General features: G+C 41.5%; 1 protein-coding gene across 1 annotated transcript in view; it reads right to left on the bottom strand.

Moving 5' to 3' along the window:
- The window catches only part of PTPRT (protein tyrosine phosphatase, receptor type T), a 418285-nt gene that overhangs the window by 153958 nt on the left and 247784 nt on the right, over window positions 1-16543 (bottom strand). Inside the window, exon 7 of the mRNA XM_006035110.3 lies at window positions 2871-3144. Coding sequence (XP_006035172.2) covers window positions 2871-3144 — 274 coding nt within the window. The remainder of the gene's footprint in view (window positions 1-2870; window positions 3145-16543) is intronic.

Raw genomic sequence — 16543 nt, 5'->3', positions numbered from 1 at the left:
TATACTTGAGCAAATAAACCTTTTCCTTCCCAATAGACCCATTCACAAGCAATTAACAATCATATAAAGGATAGCTAACTAGACAAAGATAAGCACATATATATATTTCACAATTTTCTTCTAAAGAACATCTAAAAATTATGTTACATGAAGGATGCTGGAAGGAGACAATGTAGACTAGTATGGAAATTTACATGAGGAAACAACCTGGCATTAAAAAGCTTTGCTGGCTTGTAAGTTACACAGAAGAAACCACACAGGAGACTGGTGATAAATGCTGGCAGTAAAATCTTGAGTAACATTATGAATGCTTAGTAGCATTGCTAGTCTGTTAAGTCAAGCCCAATGCTTTATGTTGTTAAGTCAAATCCAATCCCGCAGTGATAGACGTGTTGCCAGAAAATCAAGGGAAGTGATTATTTCCCTCTATTCAGGAGAGGCTGAGGGAACTGGGTTTATTTAGGGTGAAGAGGAGAAGACTGAGAGGGGATTTAATAGAAGCCTTCAACTACCTTAAGGGTGGTTCCAAAGAGGATGGAATTAAACTGATCTCAGTGGTGACAGAACAAGGAGCAATGGTCTCAAGCTGCAGCAGGGGAAGTTTAAGCTAGATATTGGGAAAAAAAATCTTACTAGGAGGGTAGTAAAACACTGGAACAGGTACCCGGACAGGTTGTGGACTCTCCATCCTTGGAGGTTTTTAAGACCTACCTAGACAAAGCCTTGGCTGGGATGATCTAGTTGAGGATGGTCCTGCTTTGAGCAGGGGGTTGGGCTAGATGACCTGAGGTCTCTTCTGTAACAAGTGGGCATGCCAGGGCTGGTCCAAACATAGGACCACTCACTTTTGTCTGGGCAAACCACCCACCTACCTCTTCTGCCACGCCTTGATGATAATGATTGATAGATCTTAAAAACATGGGAAGCTGCCTATTTACTTGCCCTGATGCTAAGGGCTGATACACACAGCTCTGACCACCCCTGCATTATGTCCCATGCCTCACAGATGACACCTGTGGCCTCACACCCAGCCTTGGTCTGTTTGGCCTAGCATCTGGCCTGCTTGTCTGGCCTAAACCCCGGCCACTCAATCACTTGGGCTCCCAGCCCTTTACTGTCCCTTAGGCTCTCAACCTGGTTCCACTCACAGCTCCCGGCACAATTTAAGGCTCCAAGTCCCCATCCCAGTAATCCTGGGCTCCAAGCCTCCCCCTACACAGGGTTCTCAGTATCCTCAAGCGTATCCCTTGCTCTATCCTGGGCTTCAATAATCCCTAATCAGTTCACCTCAGAAGCTTCTTGTATAGCTCCCCAAAGGCTCAGGGCCCTACCCCCCTGGAGCCTTACTCCTGGCTCCTGTTTGCAACCTCAGAGCTAACAGTGAGTCTGGGTGCTGCACCAGGTTCTTTCCTGACCTAGCACCCTGCCTCAGAACTCACCATGAGCCTGGGCTCTTGCTCTGTCCTTCAGGGTGTGCTCCCATAGCCTTTCCCATCCACAGGGTCACCCACAAAGCAGCAGGGGCTGAGGCTTTCTGTCACCCCATACTCACCCTTCACTGGGGAGGCCGCAGGTGTAGCATTTCCTGGAAGCTTCCCTGCCACAAGCATCCCCACTACACCATCCAACCCCATCAGGGTGTAGTTTTAGGTTATGCCCCAGGACCAGGAGCCTCCAGTCATCCCCATAACTCCTGCCCTTACCTCTAAGGTGTCACAAGCAGCAGCCCCAGCTGGGTTGTTGTTCTACTGGCTGCTAGCAGCAAATTGGTGCCAGCTTTGCTGTTCAGAGCCCCTGTTCTTACAGGGTGCAACTGGGCCCTGTTCCCAATCAGGCAATTGTGCCCAACTGGGTTTGCAGCCAGCTGCAGGCTGCCTTGCTGCTTCTCAGGCCCCTGCAAGTAACAGAGCTCACCCTGTGCTCTGTTACATCTTCCAATCCTAATTTTCTATGATTCCTATGTGGGTAGGCATGTCTTTTGTGTGTGAAGGGGCTGACACTGTGTGGGTCACCTGAAATGGAATGACTCAGTCAGCTCACCTGTGAGCACAAATCTGTGGGAAAACAAAACGAAATTGATGTTTTAGAGACAATGTATTTATTAAAATAAAAAGAGATGGGGTTGAGTGCTGGGAAACGTACTAAAACACACACTAAGCAGTATAAGTAGGAAAAACAGAAATGCCATCTAGTTTCTATTTTGTTCCTCTGATAAGAGCAATATGTCATCATGGCAGGTGTAGCACTTGCTAACAAGAACAGTCAGCAATGATTCTTTATCCATGTGGTCTCCATTTCAAACCATGTCTCACATTAAAATGTTAACATTTCTGGAGATAATCTGGGATTTTTCAAAATAGCTCAAAATTGCTATACATTCAACTCTCATTGAAAGGCCAGCATTACTTCAATATTGCTTCAAAGGAAAATCTCAAACATAAGTGCTAAATTAAAATATGGCCAGATACAAGATTAGTGGTTGTCCTACTTAATAGTTTTTTGTAGCTCTTATGTTCCGTAATCTAATTTGCAGACATGGCAAATGTTTGTAAGTGAAGATAATTGGGGAGTACTATCACTATCCCCTTTTAAAACCCTTCTCTAACGTTCAAAAAGAATGTGCCACTGGAGGATCGATCATACTGCAGCAAAATATCACCAATTTTTGTTGTTTGGCAAAATATATCTTCAGCGATGAGGTTGTTTTGAGGTTCTTAGTGCAACAAAGAGCCAGAGGCTGAGCATGGAACAGTAGTGACATGCTTCATTTTCTTTAACCTTTCTAGGGGGAAAAATGTGTATTTGTAGGAGGCAGAGGGATGGAAGTTGGCCATTTACTTCAAGCCAGCTTCAGTTCTTTCTGTACTTACTCCATTTGCTTTGCTAAGAGCCTGGAAGTAGATGCTGTAGCTTTTCAGTGGTGAGAGTGGAGCATTCCAATATCCATTGTAGGTTTTGTTGTCACCCACTGTGAAGGGTTGAGTGACTGGCAGGTTGATGGGTTTCAGCTCAGCTGCAAAGTAATGGGGTGAGTCAAGGCTGGAAGCATTCTTGTAGCTCACTGGGACAGAGAAGCACTCAATGATGTCTGCAGCCCTCCGTGCTTTCTGCAGCCTCTCTTCTTTGACAACAAGCTGATAGACACTGGAAAAAGAGGAGAGAGGAAGGGAGATAATGGAAGGCACAATTAGAATTGCACCAGTTCCAGCAGAAAAGGAGAAAACAAAACTGATGTTGAATTTAGAATATTTCATATGGAAAAAATGCCTCCGATGCAGTCTCCACATTGTATGCAGTTACTAGTTCTTTTCTGTAGTAACAGCTAAACATCACTGCTGCTTTGTGGACAAGATTTGGATAATTTACTTCATAAATTTATCACAGTTATTCCAGACATACTCTGATGAAACTGAGAAGAGATACCAGTTTTACCTCCAATATTTGTAGAACACCTTGGGTTATCCAAGGTTGAACACTGTCACAGAAATGTGCTTTTTTGTCCTAATTAAATGTTACATTTATACAGTGAAATGCATTTGAACAATGAATTTAAGTAACTATAGACATGGACAACAATAAGGCAAAGAGAGAAATGTGTTAGGAGAAGTCACAATATAGAACTATGTAGGCCAAATGGGATGATGGTTAGAAATATGTGAATTTGTTGGCAAATAATTATTCAATGATTCAATAATTATAATTATTCAACAGAAATTAACACCCGTGTCTACTGATTATTTGAAAATTTAGATCAAAATGGGCAAATATTTCCCACTCCAACCATGGCAGTCATTCTCACTTTGCCACTTTTTGGCCCAAAGACTATTTAGTAATTTCATCCAAAGGAGAGAGAGACCTATTCTGGATTGCTCTGTAAAGTACTTTTTTTTTCTGGGAAGTAAAGGATTTTGGTTCAAACCCCTGTTTCAAATCATGAAACCAGGGAATCTGAGAGCTTCCATTCTCTGGAAGACTGTCTTAGCTAGTCAAGTATATGAGGAGGAGAGGGAAACAGCAACAGCAGAATCATGGATTTGCAAATGTTGCTGGTTTCCAAATTTTCTTTGTTTAAATGTATATATTTATTTATTTATATATCACCTTTCTCAATGAAGGCTCAGGGCAGCTTATAGAAGACAACAAAATAACATAGAACAAGTGAATTAGAGAACAGAACTAGAAAAACTATTTATAAATGCCAAAAGAGAATTAAAATAAATTATATAGCAAAACCCTGATAAACAATACCTGAGCTTAGCTTTCTTTGTTTGCTAAATGCTTATCAAAATAGCAAGGGTTTACAGCACTTCTGGAAGATGTGGCTTAGGCTGTGGTGGGCCTCAAGTAGGTGGTTGTTCCAGAGCTGACAGGTGACTACTGAAAACAACCTTTCATGTATTTTTGCCAAGTAAACTTGGTGAATTGATCATACTTTACAGGAGATTTTCTCTCTTTAGGATTGCAGTAGGACATAAAAGAGAAGGGGCTCACTTAGGTACATAGGGCCCAAGCCATTAAGAGCCATATAGGTCAAAACCCACATCTTGAATTTTGCCCAGAAAGCTTTCGGGAGCCAGTGCAGACTCTGATGCACCAGAGTCATATGCTCCTGGTGACCCACCCCTGTCAGAAAGCAGGCTACTGTGTTCTTTACCAGCTGCATCTTCTGAACAATCATCAAAAGGCATGCAGCCCATAATAGTAGCCTAGCCTTCAGGTTACAAAGGCATGAATGATGGGAGCCAGATCTGAATCTGAAAGAATGGGTCACAGCCTTCTAACTAGATGGAGTTAGTGAAAGGCAGTCCTAGCCACTGCCACCACGTGGAAATCCAGGTGCAGCAGGGGATCCAGCAGCAACCCAAGGATGCAAACCTGAATGGAAAGGAGAAGCTGAAGCCCATCAATGACAAGTGTCTAAATTCTTCCCACCCACCCCTCAGATCTTGCAAACTGCCCACCATCATGATCTCTTCCTTCTCTGGCTTCAAGTGGTTCATCCACATCTAATCCCTAACTGCAGCCAGGCTGTGGGAGAAAATAGAGACTGCAGTGCCCAGGTCAGATGAGAAATTTAGAGCTGGGCATCAGCAACATGCTGATGGCACTTCACTCCATATCTCCATAGAGATAGTTCTAGAAAAAAATACTAGAAACAAAAATGCATCATTCAATCCAAAATAAACATTCTGATTAATTCAAGGTTTAAAGAAATGGTGTGAAGTTGACCCAAAATTATTTTTCCTCAATTATGGTTATCCTCCACCACTGAACCATAAGGGAATGGTTTTCATGGGCAAGAGGATCAATACTAGGTACTGGAGAGAAACATCCTTTTCAAACACTTTATGATGCTGGGTATGGATAATAGGGGTGTGCGAAGCGGGCCCTATTCGATTCAGTTTGGGTCCGAATCAGAGACAGTGATTCGATTTGTTGATTTGATTCGGCTGAATCTGAATTTGAAGATTCGATGCTGATTCAGAGAATCAGCGATTTGGACATAGACACAGCCTTAAAAGTTTTTTCTACATACCTGGAGGTACCAAGTACAGCTTGCGATTGCTGCAATGCTGGGGCACATGGAGCATCCCACAGGAGTTGGGGGGTGCCCTCCACATGCTCAGTGGTGAACCCAGAAGTCGACTGGAAGTAATTCCGGTCCACTACCAGAATCGCTGGGGAGTGTGCTGGGGGCCCCCCCTGCACCTCCCCGACTTGGCAATTGGTCACAGGTGGAAACCGGGTGCCCCCACCGACCCAGAAGGTACCCGTTGCCAAGCTGGGAGGCATGAGGGTCCCCCCCAGCGCACTCCCCGACGGACCTGGAAGTGGACCAGAAGTGCTTATGGTTCACTTCCGGGGTTGCTGATGAGCGTGCTGTGCAGCCCTCCGTGCTCCTGTGGGACGCTCCATGTGCCCCATCATCACAGAACTCACAAGCCCCTGCTACCTAGAGGTATGTAGAAAAAACATTTAATGCTGTCTCTATGTCCGAATACCCAAATCTTTCTGAATCTCTCCAAATCCATTCGAAGGGTTCCAATTTGATTTGGAGAGATTAAAGGGTCACCTGATTCAATTCGAATTTGGAGATTCAAACACCGAATCAGGCCAAATCTCAACCAAATTGAATGAGGGACTGAAGCTTCACACAGCCTTAATGGATAAGCTTATTTTAGGTGATTTACAAGAGGAGGGAAAGCTGCTGTTTGGGAGCATGCAACACCCATTACATCTGCCTGATTCTGTAGTGATAAAAGTTAGTCAACATGCCCAACTTTTGACCCTGAAGAAAGCATAGTTTTATGAATATGCAACAGCTGCATGGCATGAGCTTGCATCACTACCCTTTGATACTGATACCATTGTTACATCTATCTATACTATGTGTGAACCCAAATGAGTATAAAAATAATGCACAGATATGCAAATACGCTTTTACTTTTTCTGCTGTGTTCTTTGGGATTCTGTCCTGGAGCAGAAATACTGAGAAATAGTGCTCCCATATCCATTCTCTATGAAAAAGCATCTTCCTAATGTCCAGTAGAAAAATTTGGTTTCCTAGCAAAGCATGTGGCTTTATATCCCTATTCATATAAAACTGCTGGAAAAAAGTAGCTCCTGATATTCTTTCTAGCAATATAAACCTCTAATTCCTTTGTGAATCCTGTTAAGATTTTGACCTCAGTCTTACCTAGTTCCTGATATTTCTAGTCCAGTTTTACAAACCTGAGAAGGTTGCACAGCATCCAAATACACTTTCCTTTGTTTTCACAGACATTTAACAAAGCCCTTAAGTTCAACACTGCTACAACTGAGGCAGACACACTGACTGCTTAACATTACTCACCCATTTGACAGAGAAAGATACTACTGCAGTCATTTCACTTTTTGTCAGAGTATTCATACATGCTGCCCTCACCTGTCTATGTGAGGCTGGTTCTTTGTCTAGTTAGACAGGGGAGATCGATGCAAAGATTGGAAACAGCCAGCAGCACATCATTCTACCTGCTTTCAGAGGCTCATTGTTGCAGAAAAATTGGTTGGAAAAATTTCTAGCACAGCAATGTCTCATCAACATTTCTATGTGAAACAAAAGAACAGCAGCTAAAACAAGCCAGTGAGGTACCAAAACAAATCCATGCCTTTTGATTATTTACCATCATATTTTTAGAGGTAGCTTGGTGTATTGTCATCTAAAAGAAAGTGGGACAGGTAAGTGCTTGACAAGCTATCATGAGAGAGAACAACCTCCAAATTATAGACATAATACTGGATGATCAAAAAACATGAATCACTTTAGATTTTTATACAACTAAATGGCCCTTCTGCAAAGTGTCACAGAACACTCCCCATGCCAGTGCACAGGAGCATGCCAAGAATAAAGCAAATCTGATATGTTCTTTGGCCTGTGGATGCGCCCCCTGCCCTTACAAGTTCTTTCACTGCAGATAACTAACATAAAAGGAGAAAAACAGTAACTTCAGTACTTATAGCAAAAAGTCGGTTCACTAGTTCGTAACCAGATGTTAGAGGCAGAGTATAACTGAAGGTTAGGGCTTTACAAAGCTTTGGTCCCTGATTTGATTCAGTGAAGATTTGGCCCGATTCAGCGGCTGAATCTCCGAATCTGAATCAAATCAGAGGGCCCTTTAATCTCTCTGAATCAAATTGGAACCCTCCTAATTGATTTGGAGAGATTTGGAAAAAATTGGCGATTTGGATATAGACACAGATTTAAACTCTAAAACATAGTTGAATCCTAGAGCAACTATAAAGGATTTTTGTGAAACATTCTAAAATATTTCAAGAACTCCTTTTTTCAGTCCTTAAGGAGGGTTATATGAAATCTATCTTACACTTTTTTTGTAACACCTTTGGTATCATCCTGATGCTTTAAATAAAATCCCATCCAGGATTGAAAGCAGCTTCTGAATTGGCTACCAGAGCTAATGTACTCCCAGTCTGACATTTATTTATATCTCATGGAAAAACAGTCTCTGTATTCTTTGGAAGGAAGGAGAGGCCTCTTACCAGCCTACTCTTGGCACTGGCAATATATGTCTTAAAGTCATTTTCAGCTAAGAATGTCCCCTCTGTAAATAAAGACTTCAGTTTTTTAAACTCATGAACTAGATTCAACGCTTCCTTCTCAGTTTGAATATACTGAAAAAGATTTTTTTTGTTATTGCTCATAAAGAAAAGGAGAACTTTATTATGAATTGTAGGGAATTTGTTTCTTCTACCCATGTTCTATACTGTTGAAAAGACCTCTGAGACTGGAAGGCATCTTCAAATTTTCCCTTGCTTGTCCACTGTCCCCCAACTGAGTATACCCACTTGGTAAAACCAAGGGTTTAATACACGTTCATTCCAAGAATGGCTTTTCTTTTCATTGGTGCAATTATGCATTTGGTCTTTTCACATTCATCTTATTGATTTGGTCTTTTCAAATGAATTACTAACATGCTAATCTAGTTCACACATCCCACTAGTGAGAGGATAAGATCACTACTACAAGACCTGAGATTTACTGATTTGCCTTCTGCTACTTGTAGCTTTTGCCTTAAACTTTGTGTATTTGGGAGCTCACTAGATCTTATACCAGTTAACATAATAAATGTCCTATTTGCTTTCAAGTTATGAAAAAAATCTTCTGAGAAGTGTGGCTCTCACTATCTTTTTTGTCCCTGTATGCATTTTGTCAAAACTTGCAAGCTGTTGTAAAGTGAGGTAATCTGCATTTCTCAGATTTTTTTCCCCACGTACCAGACATTTGTCTGGCTTAGGTAGGTTGTCACAGCACATGCAACCATTTTTATTTGAGTAAGTGGGCAGGTCTACATGTGTGCATTTAATGTGCATTAGCCCATTTTTAAGGCTACACATGTGCACCCTTTATGTGCTTTAAAAAGGGCAATTTTAGGCTATCCAAGGCTAAATTTGATACCTGCATAAAGCAGGTATCATATTTGTGTGCAAATAGCTAAGTCGCATTAGCCAAAGTGTAGACACACTAATGTGCATTAACATGGTGTGTGTCCATTGACTTGGGACTAACTTTAGTCCCAAGCCAGTTTGCATACCAGCATTAATGCATCTTAGTGTATGCACATGTAGAGACACACCCCTAAATTGCCTTAATGTGCATTAAGCTAATGCTCTTTAATTTTAGATGCATGTAAAAGCATGTGTACACATGCCCAGTAAGTCCCAAGTAACTTTCTTCCTGAGGTTCCATTTCCAGCGGCATTTTAGATTCTTGATTAAATGTTTAGTGTCAGAGCACTGTCCACCCTTCATAAGCGTAATTCTGGAGTAAATGGTTTCCATTGAGTAGCAAACTTTAATTGCTTGGTCAAGTGTTAATTCTGGGTTTCTCTTTAACTTTTCTTATATCACACACTGGTTTGTTATCAACAGCTCAGCTCCTGTATAAGAGCAAGACTGAATGAGCTGTAGATGAATCAAAGGCTTTGGACAGATGTATGTTTAAACCTTTGAAAAAGGGAGGAAGTACTTGCAACTCAGGAGTGTACACCAACCATTTTAATGTAACTTTTATTTCTGTATTCACTGATGCTGGTATAAATGAGCTTAAACTGTTGTCATTTTAAACCTGAATGAAACAGAGTTAAGGCTGTCATGGTTTAGCACTCCACATATACCAGCATAGGGGCTGGTACAGACTTAACAGTTGTATCAGAACAGTTTATATCAGTATAATTTATTACCAGTATAATGGTTATTAGGGCTGTACAAAGCTTCAGGTGCTGACTCAATTCGGAGGAGATTTGGCCTGATTCAGTGGCCAAATCTCCAAATCCGAACTGAATCAGGGGACCATTGCTGCCCCTCCCACCCCAGCTCCATCCCTTTAAGAACCACCCCCCCCAACCCCAGAATCACCATCTCCTGCAGTGGCCTCATGCAGTGTGGGGCTTTGGGGGCCTCATGCAATGTGAGGCAGCCGGGACAGCCCCCCCCCGCGCTGGGCAGGAACCGGTGAGCCCGGGTTTGTTTGTTTTTTTTTCTTAAAAGGCCAGAGCTGGGGTGGGCAGGGCAGCCATGGGGGGGCTGGGTCAGGAGACTTGTGGTCGAGACCCCCATGCAGTGTGGGACACTAGAGCAGCGGGGATCGTCCCCCCGCCTGGCAGCACCCAGTGAGTTGAGGCTATTTTTTTCAAAGTGCCAGGAGCTGGGGTGGGCAAGGCAGCCATTGCCAGGCTAGGACAGCAGGAGGAGGATGGGCCTGTGTGATTTGGCCAAATCAATTCGGGACAGTGATTCAAAAATCACCAAATTGAATCACTGTCCCCTGAATCAGACAAATCTGAATCCAAAGCAAATACTAGGCGCTTCACACAGGCCTAATGGTTAGGTCAATCTATATCCAATTTTTTCTTTGGTTTCACTTTTCATTTGTGCCCTCCAGATTTGAAACCTCTCTCTCATGTTTCACTTTTATGTGATATTCAGAACTCCTCAGCTTTCTTTAATGCAACTGCATATTTAGCCTCCTGTGTCTGAAATGACTTAAAATTTGCTCTTGTCAGAAAAAAAAATTGCTTTTGACTGTCCACATTTTCACTAGTACCCAGTCATTGTTACGAGGGACTACTTAACATATCTTTCCAGTGTTTCACATTTCCAGGGAGTTTCATCTCTGGAAGAATTTTTAGCCGTTTCATTTTTTTTTTCCATGTAGATTATTTTCTTTCAGCTCTGTTTTTAACTTGTATCATGCAGTGTTCAGGAATCACCCTGACTCCAATGTGCTGCAAAGACCTCCTTTTTTTATTTAGCATCCAACTTCAATAGCCTCATATTAAATGAACACAGACTGCTGTAGCTCTCCTCCACTACAGTTCCTGTATCAGGGAAGCTAGACCACTTAAAAATACCATCCCCAGTACTACAGAGAGTTCTCAGTAATGAACTGGCAGGTTCAATGAAGCATCTGTCATCCCCAAGTATTCCAAAGTACTTTGCAAATCATTTCAAGTGCTACTGAAATATAGTCACAGCTAGGGTAGAAAGACAGGAGGTAAATAACTGTCCTGTATTCAAATGAAACTGCTGAGGGGATTTTAAGAAGAAAGAATGTAATTATCAACAGAAATCTGGCCAGCACATCTGGGATAATAATTTTGGCACAGTAAAGTGATTTTGCCTTATTTAGATGACAACAGCTGCCTCACATGGCCCCGCAACACTGTGCTCAAGCCTTGATCCAGCGCTGTCTCAGTGGAAAGAACTCACCTACTGCATGATCAAAAAAATCCCTGCTTCACTGGGTATTTCATTGGAGAGCTCCTTTCCTAGTACTGAAAACAGTTAGTCCTTTGCAGTTTGGGAGATCTGACAAGTTCAAAATCCAAAGTATGATAATCGAACCTAAGAAAAGTACTTGTCCTAGAAAAAGATCACTTGAAGAAAGGATGGAGATGTAGACCATAAGCAGATTGTCCAAGGACATTGTTGACTATTATTCTGGTTACCACGTAGAAGTACACATCTCTTAGGGGATGACTAGCTCCTGATTTCAAAGCTATTTCTTCCACTTATTATCAAACCACACTGTTCACATTGGCAGGAATCAAACAATCCATTGAAAGTAACTAATTGATCAACTGAAAACGAAAGTTTCTATAATAGAAACTGAAATTCCATATAGAGCAAATGAAAAAAACCCCACATGATAAGAGCATTAGCACCAACAGCCTTAATGAAAACACACTAGATTTGAAAGCAGTGTTGGTTCTGAAGTACCGCATCTAAACATATGCAAAAATACTGTAATCTTGACAATTATACACATGTTCAAGATCTTAAAAGGAATAGAAAACTCAGCTCTAGAAGCCAGAGCCATTCCCTCCTCATGATCCTCCATCGGCTCCAAAGATTCCCTAGCCACTTTTCAGACACCACACAGTTTTATGGTCCAGCAAGTAATGAGAAAGCACTGCTTTACAAATATGAAAAAGCTCTTCTCTCCACAGTTGTCTGAGGATTCTCAGATCATCTTTGTTCATCAACTGCCTGGCATTTTGGGGGTGGGGCACAAGGGTGGACTACCCTGATGTGTAGCTGCATGGTCTTTTATTAGAAAAGGCAGGCAATACTGGACTCCTTGATACATTTTGCAGGTTTTATATAGATAAAACCACATTACTTTACTTTAATAGAAGCTATTTAAAGTTTTTGACAGCTCCATTCTAAATCACTGATAAAAGCACCAGCCATAATGGTCACCACAGTGTAAGCGCTGTGTGCAGGGGAAGAAAATGTGCTCTTATCACCATTGACAAGGTAATCTTTTAAATGATAAGTTCTCCATTCAGTGTGCAGGCATGAGAGTAGATGATAATCATTCCAAATCACAGCCCTGTTTCCCCACTACTGTGAGATCTCTGGGCTCTGTCAAGCTTCCTCTCCTATTCCCACTGCTCTTGCTTTCTTTTCTATGGCTTGCAGAACAGGTGAAAAGACAAGCTGAAGAAGCAGCTAGGCAAAAATATAGTTATACACTCGGACTTGAGTCAGGTTTTAAAGATTTCTGATAGGCATCAGGGTACAAGGTAAAACATATATCCTATTTCTCCTAAGTATTGGTCCTAGGCACTTTAGTGACCTGATTCTTGTAATACTTCCCCAAAAAGTGAAAGACTTTATAACACATCTAATAATTATATACTGTTTTCAGGGAGTTACACCTTCCTGATCCTACACTCATATTCTTATCAAAGCAGTGTTTCCACAGTCAGTGCTCCCTCCCAATGCAGCTTGTTATTTACATGTCCTTACATAGAGTATATTAATATCAATCAAACATAAATATACTGTATGTATCTTTATCTATAAATACGTGCATGCATTAAATATAGTATATCAATACAGTATGTACTATTATTTCCAATTACATTTTTCCTCTGGGTGAAAGGTAAACAGTAAGGACAGCTTATCCTACAGTCCGAGAAGTTAGTGGGAGACTACTTTTGAGCAAGAACTACTAGTCTGATACAAAATGGACTAGAGATTGTGGAGCCTTTCATTTCTAGCTCAAGTGTGGTCTAAGTTACTAGTACACAATCATTATTTTCACCAAGATAATTGTTTTGGAGGCTCTGAGAAACATGAGGAGAATATCAATCAATTCACTGGAGAGAAGTATCAATGTCACAGCAATATCCTACATTTCAACAGAGCTATAAATGGGCAGCAATGCCCTGGTTTGTAGACATCTTAATTAAAAATTGAGGACAAAATGAGTGATGGACCTGAAAGATCCTTAACTCCATCACTGCAGATCACTCTGTGTCAGATCTGACACACTGGATAGGAACAGCCAACCTGGTAAGTGTGCACTGCATTGATATTTATTATATCCATTCACTGATTTCACAAGTACAGAACTTTTAGGAATGCGCTAAGAAACGAAAGACTCATCAGGTTACTATAGTTCATACAACACTGAGATAAGGCATGAAATACACAGGGAATTGCATACATGTTATTTGGAAGGGTCAGCAAATAACACAACCTGTCCTCTTGTTTGAGGTGCACAGATTTTATTAACATATTCTCAGGACTACTGAGTTTTGTGGTATACTTAGAATATTGGCTGATAGATATCTTCTGCAGTCTCAAAGATATTCGTAACACCCTACTGCTAATTTCATATAGCAGAGCACAGTAGCAATCTCCTGGAGACGGGCATGAAACACAGACCTTCAGGTACTGGGCTTGATCACCATCATACTTTCATAATTTTAATCATTTCCCCCTCTTGCTAGTTAAACATATTGACCCCGAATCTAAACACTGCACCTACCTACATCAGTCAAATTTTATGTGAACTCTATTATAAGCTGGCAGAGAAGTCAGGCAACAGTTATTTATGTATTAGTTAATGAAAACTTTGTTGCGAATGTCTGTTTTTGCATTTAACTTCTGGCCACATTCAATCTCGTTGATGTTTTTATTTATTTACATACAAGTGTTTATGAAGGTTCTTCATCCCAAATCTGACACCATGGGCTTAACTTTCAGAATATTGGGGGGGTGTTGATGTGATATCCAAAACTCCCGTTTAGAATTTAAGATGGACTTGTAGACATGCATAGGCCTACTTTGTGGTTTAGTTTAGGGGTTGTCAACCAGAGGTATGTGTACCCCTGGGTGTACTTGGGAAGGCCATAGAGGGTATGCGCAGGCAGGTTACAATGGAGTGCTGCCACCACCACCCCATGCCACTGCCTCCCAAGAATGGGGCCTGGGGGGGCGGGGGAAGCTCACACGCAGTGGCTGCCACTGCCACCCATCACCCCATGCTCTTGCTGCTCTGCACATGACCGCTGCCAAGCCCGCACCCTGCTGCTCCAAGTCTGGCCATGCGCTCCCCCCTGCCTGCTTTGCATCTGGCCACCAGGGGTACACTCACAGGTGATGTGTGGTGGAGACATGTGCCCCCCCAAGATTGGCCCTCGCTGGCCGAGGAGTGGGGTGTGCCAGTCGGTGCCCTCCCTGAGAAGTGTTGTTGGCACTTCTTATTTTGCCACCAGCACTTTCAGGGTCAGCAATCAGCTGCTAGGGGACCCCCCGCCCCAGTCAGTGATCAGCTGCTGGTGCCCCCCAATCACCCATGGGTACATTGATTTTAAAAGGCTCAAAACCCCTGGCTTAGTTAATTTGGGTGTCCCAGACATGGACAACACATTAATGCACCACACCCATACTTTTCTTTACTCAAGACATTTACATGCAATCCTGGCTTTTGGCACATTGGCAAGGGACCAACAAAATAACTGAGCTTGCATAAAATTAATCTTGTGGCAGCCTCACTAAAACGCAAAGTTATGAATATGCAGCAGGTTTTTGATAATGAAATTTTTTCCCTGTGATGCCCATGTTTATAACCCTTTAATGCACAGCCATAATTTTTCTCCCGATTGTATGTAGTCTGGTAGAACAAACGGATGAACTCAACAGGATTCTATAAAAATGTATTGGGGTTCTACAAAACTCACTCAAACACGATGGAATTTAATGGCAGTGCACTTCCTACCTATACTGTGCTTCTCAGCATTCCCTTATAATTACATAGAAGACTGTCTGATAAATTTTATAAAACACCTAAAAAAATCTATCAAAAGATTAATACTTTTCTATTTAAAACCTACAAGACAAACTATACAAATGTACAGTTAAAGGGTACCTTGAGGGTCATCTAGTCTAATACCTAAAATGGTTAAAAGGCCTGATTAAGAGACTTACTAATGTGAGCATAATTTGCACTTCCAAAATGTAAACCTATGATCAAATTGTGGGTGAGACTCTTGAGCATTTGCCCTTCTAAGCTACATCCAAAAGCAAACACTTGGTATCAGGCATTCAGAACTGCACCTACAGTTGGTTTGTGCATTCAGAGTGTGAGTCCAAGTTTGCAGGAGTCAGTTAGGACAGTAACAGGGCCAGAAGTTTCATATATTTTAAAATGTCGCCCTTAACAGTTTGACTTTCTACAGTACATTTAATCCAAGGGTCTCAAGATAAGGAAATTAACAGATACCATTGGGATGTAGATTTAGAGCCTGACTAAAAGTCCTTTAAAATCAACAAAAGACTACCATAGACACCAATATGCTTTGGATCAGTTTTACATCCAACATATCATATTACAATGAAGCTTAGCTCATGGAAAACATTTTCATATACAAATATAGAACAAAGTAATCATGCTGTCAGCATCTTTCCTTTTAGATCTGTGTAGTTCCTTCTTCCAAGATTGAAAAGCTAGGCCATTATGAATAACAGGAGAGCTCTTAATAGGCACCTTAGCCAATCTAATCATTAATAAAAAGACAGGTTTTTTGATGATGCAGACTTTCACCCAAGTAAAAATCATATTAATGATGGCACTTGACTCAATTTACAAATGTATTCACACCAAATCCTATGGGTTTTTTTTGTTTTCTTCTTAGCCTTATTTAAATTAAACATGTAAACAGAGGCAGGTTTTCCCAACAGATACCAAGAAATGTCTGAATACAGGTCATACTTATTTTTTAAAATGGTAAAAAAAAGAAAGGGTATTTAAAAAGAGTACGTAGAGATGGGTCCAGTTAACACTGCAATCAGCAGACCTGCCAGGTTAGAAGTCATCCAAGAACCCCTGAACTCGGGGAAAAAAAAGCTACTATGAGAACTTCTGTGGCGAGCTGAGTTCTGCCAGTGAGCCCGAGAGAGCCTGGTTTTCTTAGGCTTCAAGACACATTTTACCTCAAACTTTCTGGGTATGGGTTGGTGGTTTCATATGTTTAGAAAAAAATATTTCATTCTGTTTTTCTGTATAAATGTTGGTTTCAAGCTTGACAAAAGGCCTAGAGGTTGGGCTGGGCATTTAAAATAGGAATACAAACAAACATGAAGAATTTATCCCTGAATAGACTGGGGGAAGGCCCAAAGATCCCTTCATCATCACCTTGTGGAAATAGGTCCTTGCTAAGTGCTCCCATCTCTCAGTGGAGAGAGTTTTCCC

Source organism: Alligator sinensis, unplaced genomic scaffold (assembly GCF_000455745.1).
Source record: "Alligator sinensis unplaced genomic scaffold, ASM45574v1 scaffold494_1, whole genome shotgun sequence".
In the NCBI taxonomy this organism is placed as follows: domain Eukaryota; kingdom Metazoa; phylum Chordata; order Crocodylia; family Alligatoridae; genus Alligator; species Alligator sinensis.
Note: the sequence above shows the minus strand (reverse complement) of the source record. Positions and strands in the feature narration are given on the sequence as shown.